At 32.9% G+C, this 16,271-nt stretch overlaps 1 protein-coding gene across 1 annotated transcript; it reads left to right on the forward strand.

Annotated features, from left to right (window-relative positions):
• Positions 1 to 8,951: 8,951 nt before the first annotated feature.
• Positions 8,952 to 14,123, forward strand: LOC149155653 (tetraketide alpha-pyrone reductase 1-like). Its single transcript, XM_089444486.1, has 6 exons — positions 8,952 to 9,108; positions 9,199 to 9,368; positions 10,881 to 11,069; positions 12,838 to 13,000; positions 13,649 to 13,841; positions 13,985 to 14,123. The coding sequence occupies exons 1-6, from the start codon at positions 8,952 to 8,954 to the stop codon at positions 14,121 to 14,123; spliced, it is 1,011 nt and encodes a 336-aa protein (XP_089300612.1).
• Positions 14,124 to 16,271: the final 2,148 nt, after the last annotated feature.

Raw genomic sequence — 16,271 nt, forward strand, 5'->3', positions numbered from 1 at the left:
CAGTCACACCCTCGTTGTTGACAGAGTTATTCTACTTGCCTTTGTGTGACACTACAGTCAAGGCATTACCTTACGACCCACTGTTGGGACTCCTACACCAAATAGTCTGAGGTCTAATTGGGACTTCTTACTAGGGAGATCCCCTTGGCATGTTGGCAGGTCCAGCACCATCAACAGAAGGCTTTGCATCTGTTATCAAAGTTTTCCATGGATAAGCTGGTCATGCAAGAGGTTGCATACCACATCTTGATGGGGTTGTCAGTGAGTCTGATGGGGTTGTATGAGATCTAGAATCTTAATCATGTTGAGGAAAAGACGGAGGACTTCAAGAGGTTCACCTTTGACATGAGAATTTTCAATCCATATGACCTTCATCTCTTAGTGGATGACCACTGTATGAGAGTGTATCATCCTTGGATCCATGGGGCATGTCATTGGCTCGAGGAAGACCCATGGAGATATTTTTGTAACTCCTCAAGGCTCAATGAACCAGTCAAAATGTCTGTAAAGTGGTTAGCAGTGCAAAAGGTTGCAACATCTTAGAGAGAAGCAACATCAGCAGTAGCAGAGGATAGCAGACCTTCACTTGAAAAAGGCAAGAGGAAGGTTTTCGATAATGCAGAGGTGGAGCAAAGTTGCAAGTTCAAAGAAGATCCACTTGTATTATGAGTAGCTTTGGAGATTGAGGCAAAGAGGCGACAACACGACAAACAGATTGCAAAAAGACAGAGGGAGAAGCAAAAGATGGAGGAGGTAGAAAAGGAGTTGTAGGAGTTGAAGCAACAACTAAGGAAAGTACAAGAGTTGTGCATAGCGAGAAGGAATCACAACATGAACAGGAACAAGAGGAGGCATAACATGCACACATTAATGAGACTGTGCCAATATAGGTTATTGATTCATCAGAACAGCTGGAAGATAGCAAGGAGGGTGAGCAGTCGCAAGAGCAGGACTTTGCTCAGGAGATTGAATAGATGTTGGAATAGATGGACACAAATGTGGTTCATCAAGAGAAATATCAAGATACGAACCTCATGCCCAAAGACCAAGAGGTCACTCCAACAGCTTCACCAGATCTAGGAGTAGACCAAGTCCTAAGCAATCAAGGAGACACTGAAATCCTTGAGGACAATCCGGAAGAGGATGTGCACAACATATCCTTCGACGAGTCACAACATAGAGTTGTGAATTTGCGCAAAGTTCCAACTCCGGATGTTCATGTATCTCCTCCACATTTTCAAGAACGAGTGATCATGTCTGATGTGCACAAACATCGAGCTGCATTGGCCGATGCTACAAAGGCATATGACGAAGCCACTAGCTCTAGTGTTAGATTCTTGGTAGCTGAGAATGAGCACATAGCTAAGGAGTTACAAGAGGCCAAGCATGGAGAAGAGAAAGCTACACCATCCGCCAGAGTAGAGCTGAAGAAAGAAATACTTAATGAATTATCGTCTCTCAAGACAATCATACGAAAGTTGTACTTTAGGTTCATCACCGTGCATAAGTCAATTGTCCATCTTAACGGTTGGCAACAATGTTGTGCTAGGAGAGCACGCATCTTGTCAGACTTACACACTATTTTCGATCACATGCAGATATGGACAATGAGGTACAAGGGAGCCCCATTGTACTTGTCGAAGATGATGAAGCCAAAGGCAGTTGAGTTGAAGGAACACATCGAGAGTCAAATCTGGAACTATGAGGAATTCCCACAACTCATCACCAACTTACTGGCTTCATATGCATGAGTGTTCAAGAGCATGGATGTCATTGTGTGCACGCATGCGATCCCATCCAGTGGCATGCTCATTGAGACGAAAGAAAAGAACCAAGTCCGACTGGAGTTGGACATGTACTTTGAGTAGTTGATGCACATAGCCACCAATGCAGACTTGCAGATGAGTGCAGACACTATGCACCAGTATGTCGTTGGTCCGACCACACTTAAGACCATGATGATCATGCTATATCATGAGTTGGAAAAAGGTGCCAAATCAGTGTACTCGGATGCAATGGTGGAAAGAGTTCACTTTAGAAGGATGTCACCATGGAGTACGCAAACTTCATAACAACTACTAAAGCTTGGAATCAGTTTGTTACCATCAATCACCAAGAGGATGTCGACGAGCTAGTCTTCCCACAGCTGTTCAAGTCTTAATAATGTCTTGCATGGCTTAATCAAGCCCATTTTTGTCTCACATGGGTACATGTGTAAATTTTATTGTAAACATGTTGTAAAGTGAAAGACCAAGTGTCAATAGTAGAATGTGAATAGTCATGTGTAAGTTGAAGAGTCATGAGGGTAGTTGAAGAGTCACAAAGGGGAATTTCAAGGGTCACCCCACCCTTTGCTATATCTAGAACCTCATAACTCATTGTACATGCTTTTGGGAACCAAGCTTCTGATAGGTATAACTTAGAGAAAGCTTGGAGCATATTGTAAGGAGCCTTGGCTTCTCCATAGTGCAGAGCGAGTACATCCCTTTGGTGGAGAAGGTGGAAGTGATTGTAATGTTCCGCTAGTGGGGCTAGTCGTTTTCATGGTTGTATGTATGATTGGATCTTTCACTCCTTTAATATAATAGAGCTAGCATGTTTCATGCATATATTGTTATTGTAGTTCAGCTATCCTGGTTACTCTAACAATGTATGTAGTTGTAATTTATGCATGTATCTATGGACTATTATGTATGTTTTTGTATGAATCTTATCGAAGCTTGTTGTTGGTATAACTCATCACTTTAGATCATCGAATATCCTACTTTCCATCTCGTGATGTCTTTCAGCTCGTGTGTTACCTTTCAAGCTGCTTGCTATCACAGGCTTTTAAGGGGCACACTCTTCTCCCTTTTCGTGTGTTAGAGCCTTTCATGCACCTTCCCTGACTTGCTACAACATCACACCCTTGCTTCCAACAAGGACATCTTACTTAACTCTGCGTGCAACCACATTCAAGGCGACACTGTACTACCCACTGCTGGGACTCCTACTCCAAATGGTCTGAGGTCTAGTTGGGACTTCTTACCGAGGAGATCCCCTAACATGTTGGTAGGTCCAGTACCATCAACACAACCATAATAATCACATATAAACCAAAATATTTACACATGAAATACCAAGGAGAAAGAGTTCTTATTAATGAATGAAAAATCCAACCAGGTTTGGGACTTCCACGAACCTTGTGACCATAGATTGGTTGAACCAAATATTTCTTTTAGCCAGTCACCCCCGTGCCATATTCCAAGCACGAATGTGGGACTAAAAAAAAAACTAATCTAGGTTTCCTCAAGCTTTACCACCATCCCCACCAGATCACGAGGCCTTACAAAAGCATGGATGCCACTAGATTTCTCCACCTACATCGTGAGGAATTTTCCTTTCTCCTAGTCTCTAGTCTTTACCATATATCCCACCATACAATGGTCGAGGATTCCTAGGCCTAATCAAGACTCAACCCTCTAAGTCTTTATTGTATATCATGCCATTCACTAGTCAAGGGTTCCTAGGCTTGATCGAGGGCACACACCTCTAGCATTTACCGCATATCCTTCCATTTACTGGTCAAGGATTCCTAGGCCCACTGAGGCACACAAAATTTGGCTTTAATGCAATCCCACCTTCTTTGGTCTAGATATTCCTAGACCTTTTGTTCTTTCTTTCAGACACGAGCTCACTCAATTTCAAAACCATCTGTCAATCCAGCTCAACCAAATACAAGAAAACCCATCACACCATGGTTATCCGAAAATGGCAAGGCAAGTCTAAAGAACACTGTCACACCTAGAAAAACCCATGCCAATGACAACAAGAGAACCAAATACACATGCATGTACCATGCATGCCAAATCTAACTAGGAAATCACACATGCAAAATGATACTTGCAAATAATCTTGTTGTAGTTGTTAGATGTTGATCTTCCTTGCTTGATCTTTGCTGTTCTTTACCTGCTTGGTCCTTCCTTTTATTTCCTTGATCCAAAGCTAGAATGATCCAAGAATTCTCTAAGTTTCCAAGAGTGTGTGAGAGAGAGAACAGAGAGAGATAGCTTCAAAACTAAACTGACAAAAGGTTCCCACTGATCCTCAGAAGCATTTTTATTAATGAGGCCTCTAATTTTTTCAATTTTCCATTATTTTCCTTCATTTTCCTCCTCACATGCAACCTGTGACTTTTCACCTTCCTTTTCTCCTAATTTCCATTATTTTCATAAATAAAATGCCAATTAATGCTTCATGCCTTTTCAAAGAATTTGTAATTGCCTTTGTCAATTTCCTTAACCATAATAAACCAAGTGTACACCCACACTAGGATGTTTTTCCCAACGCTCATACTGGAATATGTGTCCCATGATCTTGGTTATTATTTTGCCTTTATTAACTTGACTTACATGAAATTTTGACCAGGATTGTTACAGATATATCAAATAATTAGCTATAGGCATGACCAATGGAAGCAACAATGGTGTCAAGTGAAGTCGCTATGAAATATAGGATGGTTCCCTCATGTTGAATTGATCTAGGTGAAAATCAGTGGTCACCCATCTTTTCCACTAGCTCAACATGGTTCTCTATCATGGTAATTATTTTTTACCTACATTTTTTGAGGTCCTAAAGAGTCTTTGATCATTTGAGGCCTTAAACAATGTTTTTTGGTCATTACAGGGTTTGGGGTAGTTGTAGGTCTACTAAAAAGTATATTTCTCATTTAGATATTTCCAACAATCACCCCAAAGGGAGATCATATGCAAAATTCACGCCCTGAAGATGTTGATGTATCAACTAACCACCTCATAATACACAATACTTTTGGTGCTTCATTCACTAGAGCTAGAGTTTTTTCCTATTAGGATTCTACTTTATGTTAAAAGGCCATTTTTGGCCTCTTGTTATGAGATCTTATAAATGAGCACAACCAACACCTATTTGTTTAGAGACAATCTGCCACCATTCTAGGTAGTTTGTATTGCTTTTCATTTCACAATATTTTCTATGTTTCTTCTATTATTAGAATTTGTGTTTCACTGTATTACTTTGTATGCATGTTTGCATTCATATTTTGCATGTCATTTCGTTGTCTATAAAATCCAGATCCCTAATTATGTGTTTAAGCTCATTTTGACATTCATTAATGCCATTGTACAGGTCTTATGGGATTTTGGAAATTAGATTTTATTAATTTTTTCCCCATAATAATGAAATAACAACTATAATTAAACAATAATAATTTTTTTCCTTAGGTAAAGATTTAAAATCAAATATACTTATAAATTATAAATTAAAACTTCTCTATGCAAAATTGAGGACGTTGAACTTACTTTTCCTAATAGATTTTGGTCTCATGAGTTATTAAGAAAATGATATATATACAAAGCCAACTAAACAAATTCATTCCTATTCCTATTTAAAAAATGTTTTATTTTTAATTAAAATTAATTATATTTTTTTATAATTCATTATGAAATAACTTGCATTGCATTTTTTTGCTAAGGTAAAGATTATTTAAATAAACAAATTTTAAAAAACATATATATATATATATATATTAAATAACAAGTACAAGTTCTTGTTATAATGACAAAGGAAATTTATGTCTGTGCACCCAACCTTACCATACCAATAACATATCAACACACAAACACTTCATTTCAAATCAAATTACTTCATGTTCCATACTAATGTTATAATTACGTTGATAAGAGTTATAATTACACTGAAGGTGTTCTTTTTAGAATGTTCACCTATTGACTATCGTCTACCCTTTGCCTATTGGGTGACATCTATCCCAATGGTACACCGATGACATTTGTCCTTGTGGTACATCGATATTTTTTGGAATCCTTGTTCCATTAGGGCCTCCACAGGGCTGTGAATATCATGGCACATGTTAAACTAAGTTCGCCATGTTATTATTTCAAACAAACCCATGTTACCTAATTTGTGCATCCCCGCTCTTTTCATATAAGTGAAACACATATCATTTTATTATAGAACAACTTAAGAGATTGGATGCAACAAGCAATGATGGATGCCCTCCTTCAAAATTACCAATTGCAAGAGAAGTGCTCGAACAAGCGAAGTGGGAAACAATTCGCCTACAAGACCATCAGAAAATAAAATCTCCTTCACAATTCCATCAACAGAGATTTCCTTCATTATGAAATCAAGATTATGCAGTATGTATTAGGTCAATGCACAGTGCTTTCACTCGATGAGGCTTATGAGGATGATGAGTGTGTCCATATTGTAATGGAGATGTTCTCACACAGAGATATGTTTGAAAGAATCGTTAGTAAGAAGAATACAATACTATTCTCTGATAAAGGTGGTATCCACCATCCTGCAGAAGCTCATGGAGGACATCAACTACTACCACTAAATGGGAGTCACCCAGTGAGATATAAAACCTGACAACATTCTCTTTGCTAGTAACTCACATTCTCTCACTCATATGAAGCTCCAAAACTCTTTGTAGGCCTCATTTTTCTCTCCAAGTAGGTTTATTATGCTTTCCCCCTTCTCTTCTCATACAAATTTATCAAATTTTTGGGAGTGGATCAACGGATCCTATGGTTTAAATTTTGATATTCATGTATGCAGGGAAAGGTTTAATGTAAGGAATTGTGGGCACTCTATAATATGTAGCAATGGAGGCAATGGAAGGGAAGGATTACATTGAGAAATTGGATGTGTGGAGCACAGGGGTGATCTTGTACATAATGGTGAGTAGATTTTTCCCTTTTCTGGGAGACATGTCACACGAGATATTTGAGGAAATCCTCTATGAGCAACTTCGCTTCCCAACTGATCCATGGCTCTCAATTTCTCCCTTTGCCGAGGACTTGAATATACGAAGGATGCTTTGCAGAGACATCACCAAGAGAATCAACACACAACAAATCCTAGGTACCTACATCTCCTCATCCCACTTCTCTTCTTTTACGAAGCTCCATTCCTTAAATTTCTGAAGAAAAAAATAATCCAAACTGTGGAATATAAATGTAAAATTGACCCTTCATGAGGGGAGGAATTTTTAATGTTTGGTGGACAATGGTTTTGTTAGAAATTAATTAACAGAGAAATGAAACACATAAAATATTGTGAAATCACAGACACAGAAAAGCATGAAAAAATAGAGACACGAATATACATGGTTCACCCAATTTGGGCTACATCCATTGAGAAACAGTCAGACCTTCCTTTTATATTATCCAACAAAATGAAGAGATGCAACCTACAACAAATTTGCTGTAATTCCCTCTTTTCTCTCACACAATCTACTCTCTCTTTCTCGCACAGAGTAATAATTCCACAACCGCAATACAATTCCCTCATATAAACTGAGGGTTGCTTTCGAGGGCAAAAAACCTTAAATTAACATAACTTCTACTGTAAAATATTTCGCCTAATGAACAACCAATATTGACTTCAAAATTACAATATTTTACAAGGCAATTTTTATCAAACTTTTTGTCGTTGCCCCTCTAGACCCCCCTAATAACGTTCCTACTGGTGACATCGCTGCCCCGTTAGAAAATGGTGTCCAATCCAACTAAAACAAGACTTCTGAATCAAGATGATAATCGGAATCCAAAACTGAGAACATAGTTGAATCTCCATCATAAATACACCAATCCCTCTTCTGATTAACCAATTTGCATTATTTGTCATCGACAACATCATCTAATACAACAAAAATCATTTTTGTGTGGGCACATGTTTAGATATTTAGTGGAGATGATATAAAATAGCATTTTGACCTAGCAATGACGGTCTTATGAAGGTAAATAGTGGTGGAATTTTGGCAGTTCTTGTTGTAGAGTTGTAAGTGGAGTGTGGAACCATTCAGGGGGTAGGAGATATTTTAAAATCATAAACCATATTTATCTGTAATGTTAAAGCCTTATGAATGACAAAATCCATTCGGTGGCAGAACCATGAATGATTTGATAATTGAATTTTATTATGAAATGTTGAGAGTAAACATTTCATGAATTGTATGTAAGTGATTATGACTCAGATAAATAGACCACTAATATAAATATGGTCTATTGAACTTTAAAGAAAGTACCAGATTAAGGACCAAATCCAACTGACCACTAAATTAAATATGATCTATTGAACATGAGGTTCCTCTTAGCACTAGTGATTTAGTGTCTTGATTATAATGTATTTTGAAGCTAAGTATTGAGGCCAATGGAAATGGTAAGGTAGAGTGTGTTGGATTTATTCATACTCAATTTTATAGATGGGAAAATACATATCACATCAGCTTTTTATAATTTAGCATATCACATGGAAGAATTGAGAATGTTGGTTGTGGGTGTTGTGAAGAGATGGAGAGAGTTTATGAGGGCAAAGGACGATTTCCATAATTATAGGAGTAGTGATTGGTTGGCATTATCTTTCTCAAATTATTGTTATTTTTTATTTTCTTCTAAACTTTTTATTTATATATATTTTTATTAAATTTTATGTATATATAACTGTAATTAGAAAATTTATATAAAATAAAAATATGTGGTTGGAATATAAAATCGAATTAAATTGAAAATGATTTACTTGTCTAGAATTTGGAAATAATTTAATTTTTTAAAAAATCTTCCCAAATCTTTTATTTCTTCTGTGTATAATATATAGTCCAATAGTAACCTAATACACCTATTTCACCCCAGAATCATTCATATTGCACTTTCATGCATACCCCAAAACAAGTGCTAATAAAGGACATTGTAGAAAACTAAAGTTGGCTCCCAACTCTCTCTTGCATGCACAACTCGCTTACCCAAAGCCAATGGTGGGAAAAGCGTGAAGCGAACCGTTTAACGACTTGTCATCCTATTTTCATGTCTACTTACCTAAAGCTGAGCCTCCTGGGATAGAAAGAATATTTACTCAAGACACACAGACCATATTGATTGTATTGCTCTTTCAATTTTTCTGTGGTAAACATGTCTATGGCTCAAACCAGAGAGAAGGACGACGTCAGCATAACAAACTCCAAAGGATTGGTGTGCGTGACAGGAGCGGCTGGTTACTTGGCATCTTGGCTTATCAAGCGTCTCCTCCAGCGTGGTTACCATGTGAGAGGAACTGTGCGGGATCCTGGTAATTCAATTATCCTATCACTTCTCATTTGTCATTGCCTTGCCTTACCTGCAAGTACAAAAGCCTTGAATTTCAATTTTGGTTCTTCAGGCAATGAGAAAAAGATGGCTCATTTATGGAAGTTAGATGGGGCCAAAGAGAGACTGCAACTAATGAAAGCTGATCTCATGGACGAGGGCAGCTTCGATGAAGTCATCAGAGGCTGCCATGGTGTTTTTCACACAGCGTCTCCAGTCGTGGGTGTCAAATCAGATCCCAAGGCAAGCTTTTCCTTTCTCTTCTTCCACAATTCGCCATGTATCCAAATTGGTGAAACTATGAACACACAAGTTACTATTATTATTTCCAGTTTTAACTGGAACATCCTCATGTTCCAGAATATTTCGGAAATCTTTTAAGAATATTTTGGAATTTATAATGAAACTATGAATATATATATTCATAAGTTTTTTTCTTTTGAAATGAAAAATCATAATATGTTTCGGAAATCTTTTAAGAATATTTTGGAATTTATAATGAAATTATGAATATATAAGTTTTTTTCTTTTGAAATGAAAAATCATAATTTTATTCAACCTAACATTCAAGAACACAATTACATTTTACATATGTAGACATTCCTATAAATCAGTGTTTCTATCTATGTCCAATAAAAATAAAAGAAAAAAGAAAAAAAGAAAATTACATAGCTAGCAACTAAAAGCCAAAACCAACCAGAGAAATTGCTTAGTCACCTTTTTCTACCCTTCTTATCTATTTTCCGCCATCCTCCTTGATCATGAGTGGAAGTTACAATGGTTAGTTGGTTGTCTGCTGTTTTTCTCTGATGTTCTTTATTTGAGTCCTGGCTCTTGGAGGAATAAGGATGTTTGGATCCTCCAACTTCCTTCTCTTTCTGGATTTCTTGATCAAGATTTCCTTCTCATCTAGATTGTGCGACCTTGCTGCCAGCATTCCTTCCTGATTGATTCCTTGGTTTGGTGGGGGAGATTGTGGATTTGAGTTCTCCTTAGTTATGGGATCCTCTTCCTCTTCTTCATCAGGTTGTTGGCCAGGGAAATGCCATCCCTTAGGCTTCTTCACTGGTTGCTTTTTCTGCCTAGGATCTTTCTTTGTCAAAGGACATGCGTTTTGTAAATGTCCAGCTTGTAAACAAGAGCGACATCTAAAATACAGCACTAGTTGTTATGTGTCAAAAAAATATGATCCCGAAATCTTTTATTAAGGTCTACTTCTACACAAATTCATACAAAAGTATATATTGTTTCTTCTGGTCTTTGTGTATCCATCTAAAATAAAGTATGAATACATAAAATATAATTATAAACATTTATATTTTTATATTTTTAACTTGGTCACTTTGAAATTCCAAGATATTCAGAAAATCCTCATAACATAAAACCAATTTTTTAAAATATTTTGGAATCTGTAATTAACATAAATTGAAAATAACTCAAATTTCCAATTAACTATTTCAAAATATTTTAAATATTTAATTAGTAAATATATAAGAGCAAAATCTCAACAATTTCATTTTGCTTATACTAATTGGATTTCCAAAATATTTCAAAATCTACACTAATAAAACAGGTTGGAATACAGGTTTGCAAACAGCCTTACCCTCTCCGACTATTAATCATTAAGCATCTCCATTGTGTTTAGGGTTCGTCATTCATTTCCATTTCAATCTTAGTAGCAATTGTGAAATAGGTTTCTGAGTTTAAAACTTTTATGTGATTGGATAAAATTTAATGGGATACTGTTCAGTGTAGGCTGAGATTGTTGACCCAGCCGTTAGAGGAACTCTGAACGTACTTAGATCTTGCAAGAGAAGTCCCTCAGTAAGGCGAGTGGTACTCACTTCTTCATCCTCCGCCGTCAGAGCCAGAGACGATTTCGATCCATCTGTGCCTCTGGACGAATCCAGCTGGAGCTCTGTCCAACTTTGTGAAAAATTACAGGTACCTTCAAACTCTTCATTCAGCCCATGAAATAAATATAAATATAAGAAAATATAAAAGTTAATAATTATTTATTTAATAGAGAATGATAATAATTATTTTTTTAATAGAGAAGGATAATAAGTTAATAATTATTTATTTAATATTGAGTGATTAATAATTTTTTAATATAATGTTTATATTATAGTACACATGTAATGTCATTAGTCTATAAATTGATATAAAGAAAGTTGTATAAATTGTATACATGTTATTTTTACATATTTTTTTCAAATATATATATATATATATATATATATATATATATATTTAATTAAAACATAAAACCCATAAAAATTATCTATTCAATACTTCACACCAATTAGAAAATGGAATTTTTTAATTTAATTACAAAATAATTGTGTTTATGGTACATGGTAATTAATATATAATGTTATTTTCAAATTATTTATATTTATTGTACATAGTAACTAGTGATATAGTACATAGTAATTAATAATAGAATATACAAAAGTCAATTCTTGCGATCATTGGGGAGACATTTCAACCAATCATATTTGAGATAAATAGAAATAAATTTTATTTAAAAATAATAAATTTAATTTCATAATATTAAACTTTGGATAGATTTTAAATTTTTAGTCAAAAAAACACTAATAGCTAATCAATGAAAAAACTGAATCTTTATATCGGCCAACAACAAATATAATAAGTTTTTTTAAGTTAAATTTACTAATATAACTATGAATAAAATTGTGATTTTCCATTATTTACAATATATTTTTAATATATAAATAAATTAATAAATATTAACTAATTTAAATTTATGATTCTAAAATATCTATTAAATTTTAAATAAAATTAACCAAAAAAATATTATATTTAAACTAAAATTAACCAAAAAAATATTATATTTAAACTACATTTTTATTAGTTATATAAAAAAACCACCATAGTATAAAAAAATTCTAACTTTTATACAACTTTAGATTTTTTTTTGAAAATTTTGATAAAGAAATTTAAAAGATGCTATATAGACCGGTGCTAGTTGACTTTCCAGTGATCTTAAACTAATGAACTTCATCATGAAAATTTACTACTTCATCCTAGAGTAACCAAAACATTAACCACAGTAAATTGTACCTTCAGCTCTATCCGTTTTATTTTTTATTTGCTTTTTTATAATAATTTAAAATGGAAATGTCAATTAAACTTATTTTAAGCAGTTAAGTGAAATATAATTCGGTTAAGTAAATATTAAAATATATTATTATAATGATTTTAAATTTTATTATTGAATTATTTTAAATTTTGAAAAATATTTAACCCTTATTTATTTTACAAATTTACATATTAAAAAAAAAAAAAACTTAATTATAACTTAAAAAATTAATATAAAATAAATGTATTTTAATCTATTTCCATTTATCTTGAAGAAATGTTTTGAGTAATTTCCATGACAATAATTTCAGAAGTAAAATTTTCAATTGTTGTTGATGCATAATATATTTCCTATGAGTTAAATATAATGGGCTATAAATTTATATAGAGACTTGTATCTATTCAATCAATTGTCTTAATTATTATTAACTGAAGCTAGGTTTCTTCCATTACTATATAATAAAAGCTTTTTTATGTATTTTTTACAATATTATAAGTAATAAAATATTTTTACACAATATTATTTTTATCATCATTTAGAAATAATATTAAAAATTGTTTTATATTATTTTTATTTGAAACTCACTTCTAATATTAGATATAACAGATATGGTATGCTCTGGCCAAGACTTTAGCAGAAAAAGCAGCATGGGATTTTGCCAAAGAAAACAATCTGGACATGGTTGCAGTTCTTCCCACATTTGTAATTGGGCCAAGTCTTCCTCCTAGCCTGTGCTCAACTGCATCTGATGTCCTTGGTTTGTTAAAAGGTATAATTTTACAATTGATGAGTAAAGATGTATTTTTAGATATGGATTTAGCAGTTAAAAAGCTAAAAGATAAAGATATATTTATTGTAGTTTATTTATATTTTTTATTTAAATAAATGTATTTGAAAAATCCAATTAATTTTAAGGGTGTATAGTGATGTGCATTTTTATGTTGATTGTGGATTAGATATGGGTTGTGATTTTTTAGAATATTCTATGATCAGATAAACATGAACGAGATAAAAAAATATTTTTAAAATATTCTGGGATCAGAAAGACATGAGCAAGATCAAAAATATTTAGCAAAAAAAATTGTTTTAACGTAATTGAATTCTCTTAAAATAAAAATACCAAGATGACCTTTGCACATTTTAATCTTCCATCTCCACTTTATTTTCAATCTATTAGGATAGTTTTTATGTTACTGCTACTAATTTAATTTAATTTTTGTAGGATTAGTTTTTATAATTATCCAATTTTTATAAAGAAAAAAATGATATTTACAATGATAAAAATATAAGAGAAACGTAGAAATCTATATGACTAGCTTACTATTACTATTACACACTTAATATTTCTAAGATTAAGTTTTATAATTATCAAATTTTTATAAACCAGAAAATGATATTTACTATGAGAAAAATACAGGAGAAACGCAGAAATTTACTCTGCACGGACGAATGGGATACGTTCACATTGACGACGTTGCTGGTTGTCACATTCTGGTTTATGAGGAACCCACTGCCAAAGGACGTTACATATGCTCCTCAGCTGTGCTCGAAAACTATGAGCTGGGAGCCATGTTAGCAGACTGTTATCCACATCTCAACGTTCCCACACAGTGAGTATATCCCCAATATCTCTATCTTTCTACAGCTTTATATATATATGATTGTAGATATGTATATATATATGATTGTAGTGAGTATATCCTCTATATATATATATATGATTTTTCAGTTTTTAATTATTGTGGGCATCCAGATTCGAGAACGTTTGGGGAGACAGAGCTTACTACAATTACAACACCTCCAAGTTGAGAGCTCTAGGTTTCGAATTCAAGAGCATACAAGAGATGTTCCAGGATTGTATTGAATCGCTTAAAGAGCAGGGCCACATTTAAAACTATAGAAACCCAGAGAAAGGAAAAAAAAAATTATCATTCACTCATATTATTAGAGGCAACAAACAATTCATAACCTGCCTTATTTATAATAATATTTTCCTGATGAGAACTTTCCTCCATTCATCTGTGTTTTTTCATATGTCTGAGATGATGAATTGATGGGAAGTGTTTACTCAATAATTCTGTGTATACAGTTGGTATGCTGTCCTTCAGCATAATAAAGGTGATTTTGCTTTCTCATTTACTGTTAGTTTTGTTTTGTTCTCAACTTCATTACAATAAATTTTGAGAATAATAAAGTTATAGCATTTAAAAAATAGTCTATAAACTTTGGCTTAGGGAAAATCTGTACTTTCTTTTTTAGAAGAGCAATACTCTAATTACAATGCCAAATCTTTATTTTTAAAAATATTTTTCAAAATATAATTTTTCTTTTTTTCCAAAGTATAAATTAAAGTATTCACTGAAATATGCCAAATTTTTACAAGTTAAAAATAGTTTCCTTAATTAAAATTGTAAGTTAAGATAATTAAAATAACTATATTTTAAAAATAATTTATTAAAATTTCAAATCTTTTATCCATAATATATAAATATTTATAAAAAAAATATAATTAAAATAGATCTATATCACTAGAAAAGATTTTTCAGCAATAAACATAATTTTTAAAAATTAAATTTAATATCTTTATTAAACAAGGTATTTGATGATTTGATTTAATTAAATATTTTCCATATAATAATTACAAAATAGTTTATATATTGATAATTATATATAATTATAAACAAATATAAAAACAAAATAGAAAGATAAAGTGTTTTAAGTCAAATCTTGAAATATAATGGTTGATAAGAATTCGCCATCATTATGTTTATATATTGATAATTATAAACAAATATAAAAACAAAATAGAAAGATAAAGTGTTTTAATTCAAATCTTGAAATATAATGGTTAATAAGAATTCGCCATCATTATGTGATCAACTATACATGTGAAGCAAAAACATAACAATCCAATTGGAAAAGCAAAACGCAATCAGGAAACCTTGGTAATGTAAGTGATTGCCTCGTATGTTTAAAGAACTCACAATAAAACAAAACATAAGTGATTGCCTCATATGTTTAAAGAACTCACAATAAAACAAATCATAAGTGATGGCCTCATATGTTTAAAGAACTCACAATAAAACAAAACATTTCAATTTTTTACTATAATTTTATTTAATTCAATTTTTTTTAAAATAACAATTGTATTTGTTATTGGTAATTTAAATATTTTTTCCTATATGTTTTTTTTGTGTTGGTTCAAATTGTTTAACATTGGGAACGGTAGCAACATTTAATCATCATTTTGCTATAAAAAAAATTATAAATTATTTAAGAGAATAGTTTCAATAATATATATTAGTATGGGCATTAGTCTTAACACTCTACATATTAGTGTGGGGTAGGTGAGTGTGTGGCTGGGTAAGTGGGTGTGTGTTAATGGATAGAGTATATTTATGTTGAATTTCAATCAATATAATTTAATATCAAACCTTACAAACTTAATGACAATTTTGGGCACAAAATGAGACTAATTCATTGAAGCCTCCACTTAATAATTTATTAAACATAATAATTAGCAACATTGTTGGTTTGAACATATACATATATAATCTATGAAACTTTAATGATCGAACATCTCCTGATCTAATACTCAATAGCATAACCTGAAGTAGATACCCTAGTTTCTTTATCTCCATCGAAGTCTGAATCAAAGTATCCAATCAAGCTAAAGTCACCCAACTGTGTATACTTAAGTCAAGTCTTCATTTCCCTTCAAGTACTTTAGAACTCTTTTCGCAATAGACCAATGTCCCTCACAAGGCTTTTGCATAAACCTGGAGAGGATTCCAACATCAAATGAAATGTCTGGTCTGGTAATAGTCAGGTAGTTGAGACTTCCTACAAGTTGTCTATACTTAGTTGTATCCTCAAATTATTTTCCTTCAGGGGATGTGAACTTTAAGTTCTGTTCCATTGGAGTAGCCAAAGGATTGCACTTAGCCATGCCAAACGTGTTTAACAGATCTCCAATGTATTTCTTCTGAGAGAGGAATATAAACTTCAAATGTTGAGTTATTTTCAATACCAAGATAGTA

The sequence above is a fragment of the Pinus tabuliformis genome, chromosome 9, assembly GCF_031772625.1.
Source record: "Pinus tabuliformis cultivar Carrire ecotype Pingquan chromosome 9, CPIR1, whole genome shotgun sequence".
Lineage (NCBI taxonomy): Eukaryota > Viridiplantae > Streptophyta > Pinopsida > Pinales > Pinaceae > Pinus > Pinus tabuliformis.

Excerpts from the sequence above, each read along its gene's own strand:
- LOC149155653 (XM_089444486.1), top strand. The coding sequence starts at position 8,952 with ATGTCTATGGCTCAAACCAGAGAGAAGGACGACGTCAGCATAACAAAC. Across the intron at positions 9,369-10,880 it reads GTGTCAAATCAGATCCCAAG|GCTGAGATTGTTGACCCAGC; the intron begins GCAAGCTTTTCC and ends TGTTCAGTGTAG. Across the intron at positions 13,001-13,648 it reads TGTCCTTGGTTTGTTAAAAG|GAGAAACGCAGAAATTTACT; the intron begins GTATAATTTTAC and ends AGAAAAATACAG.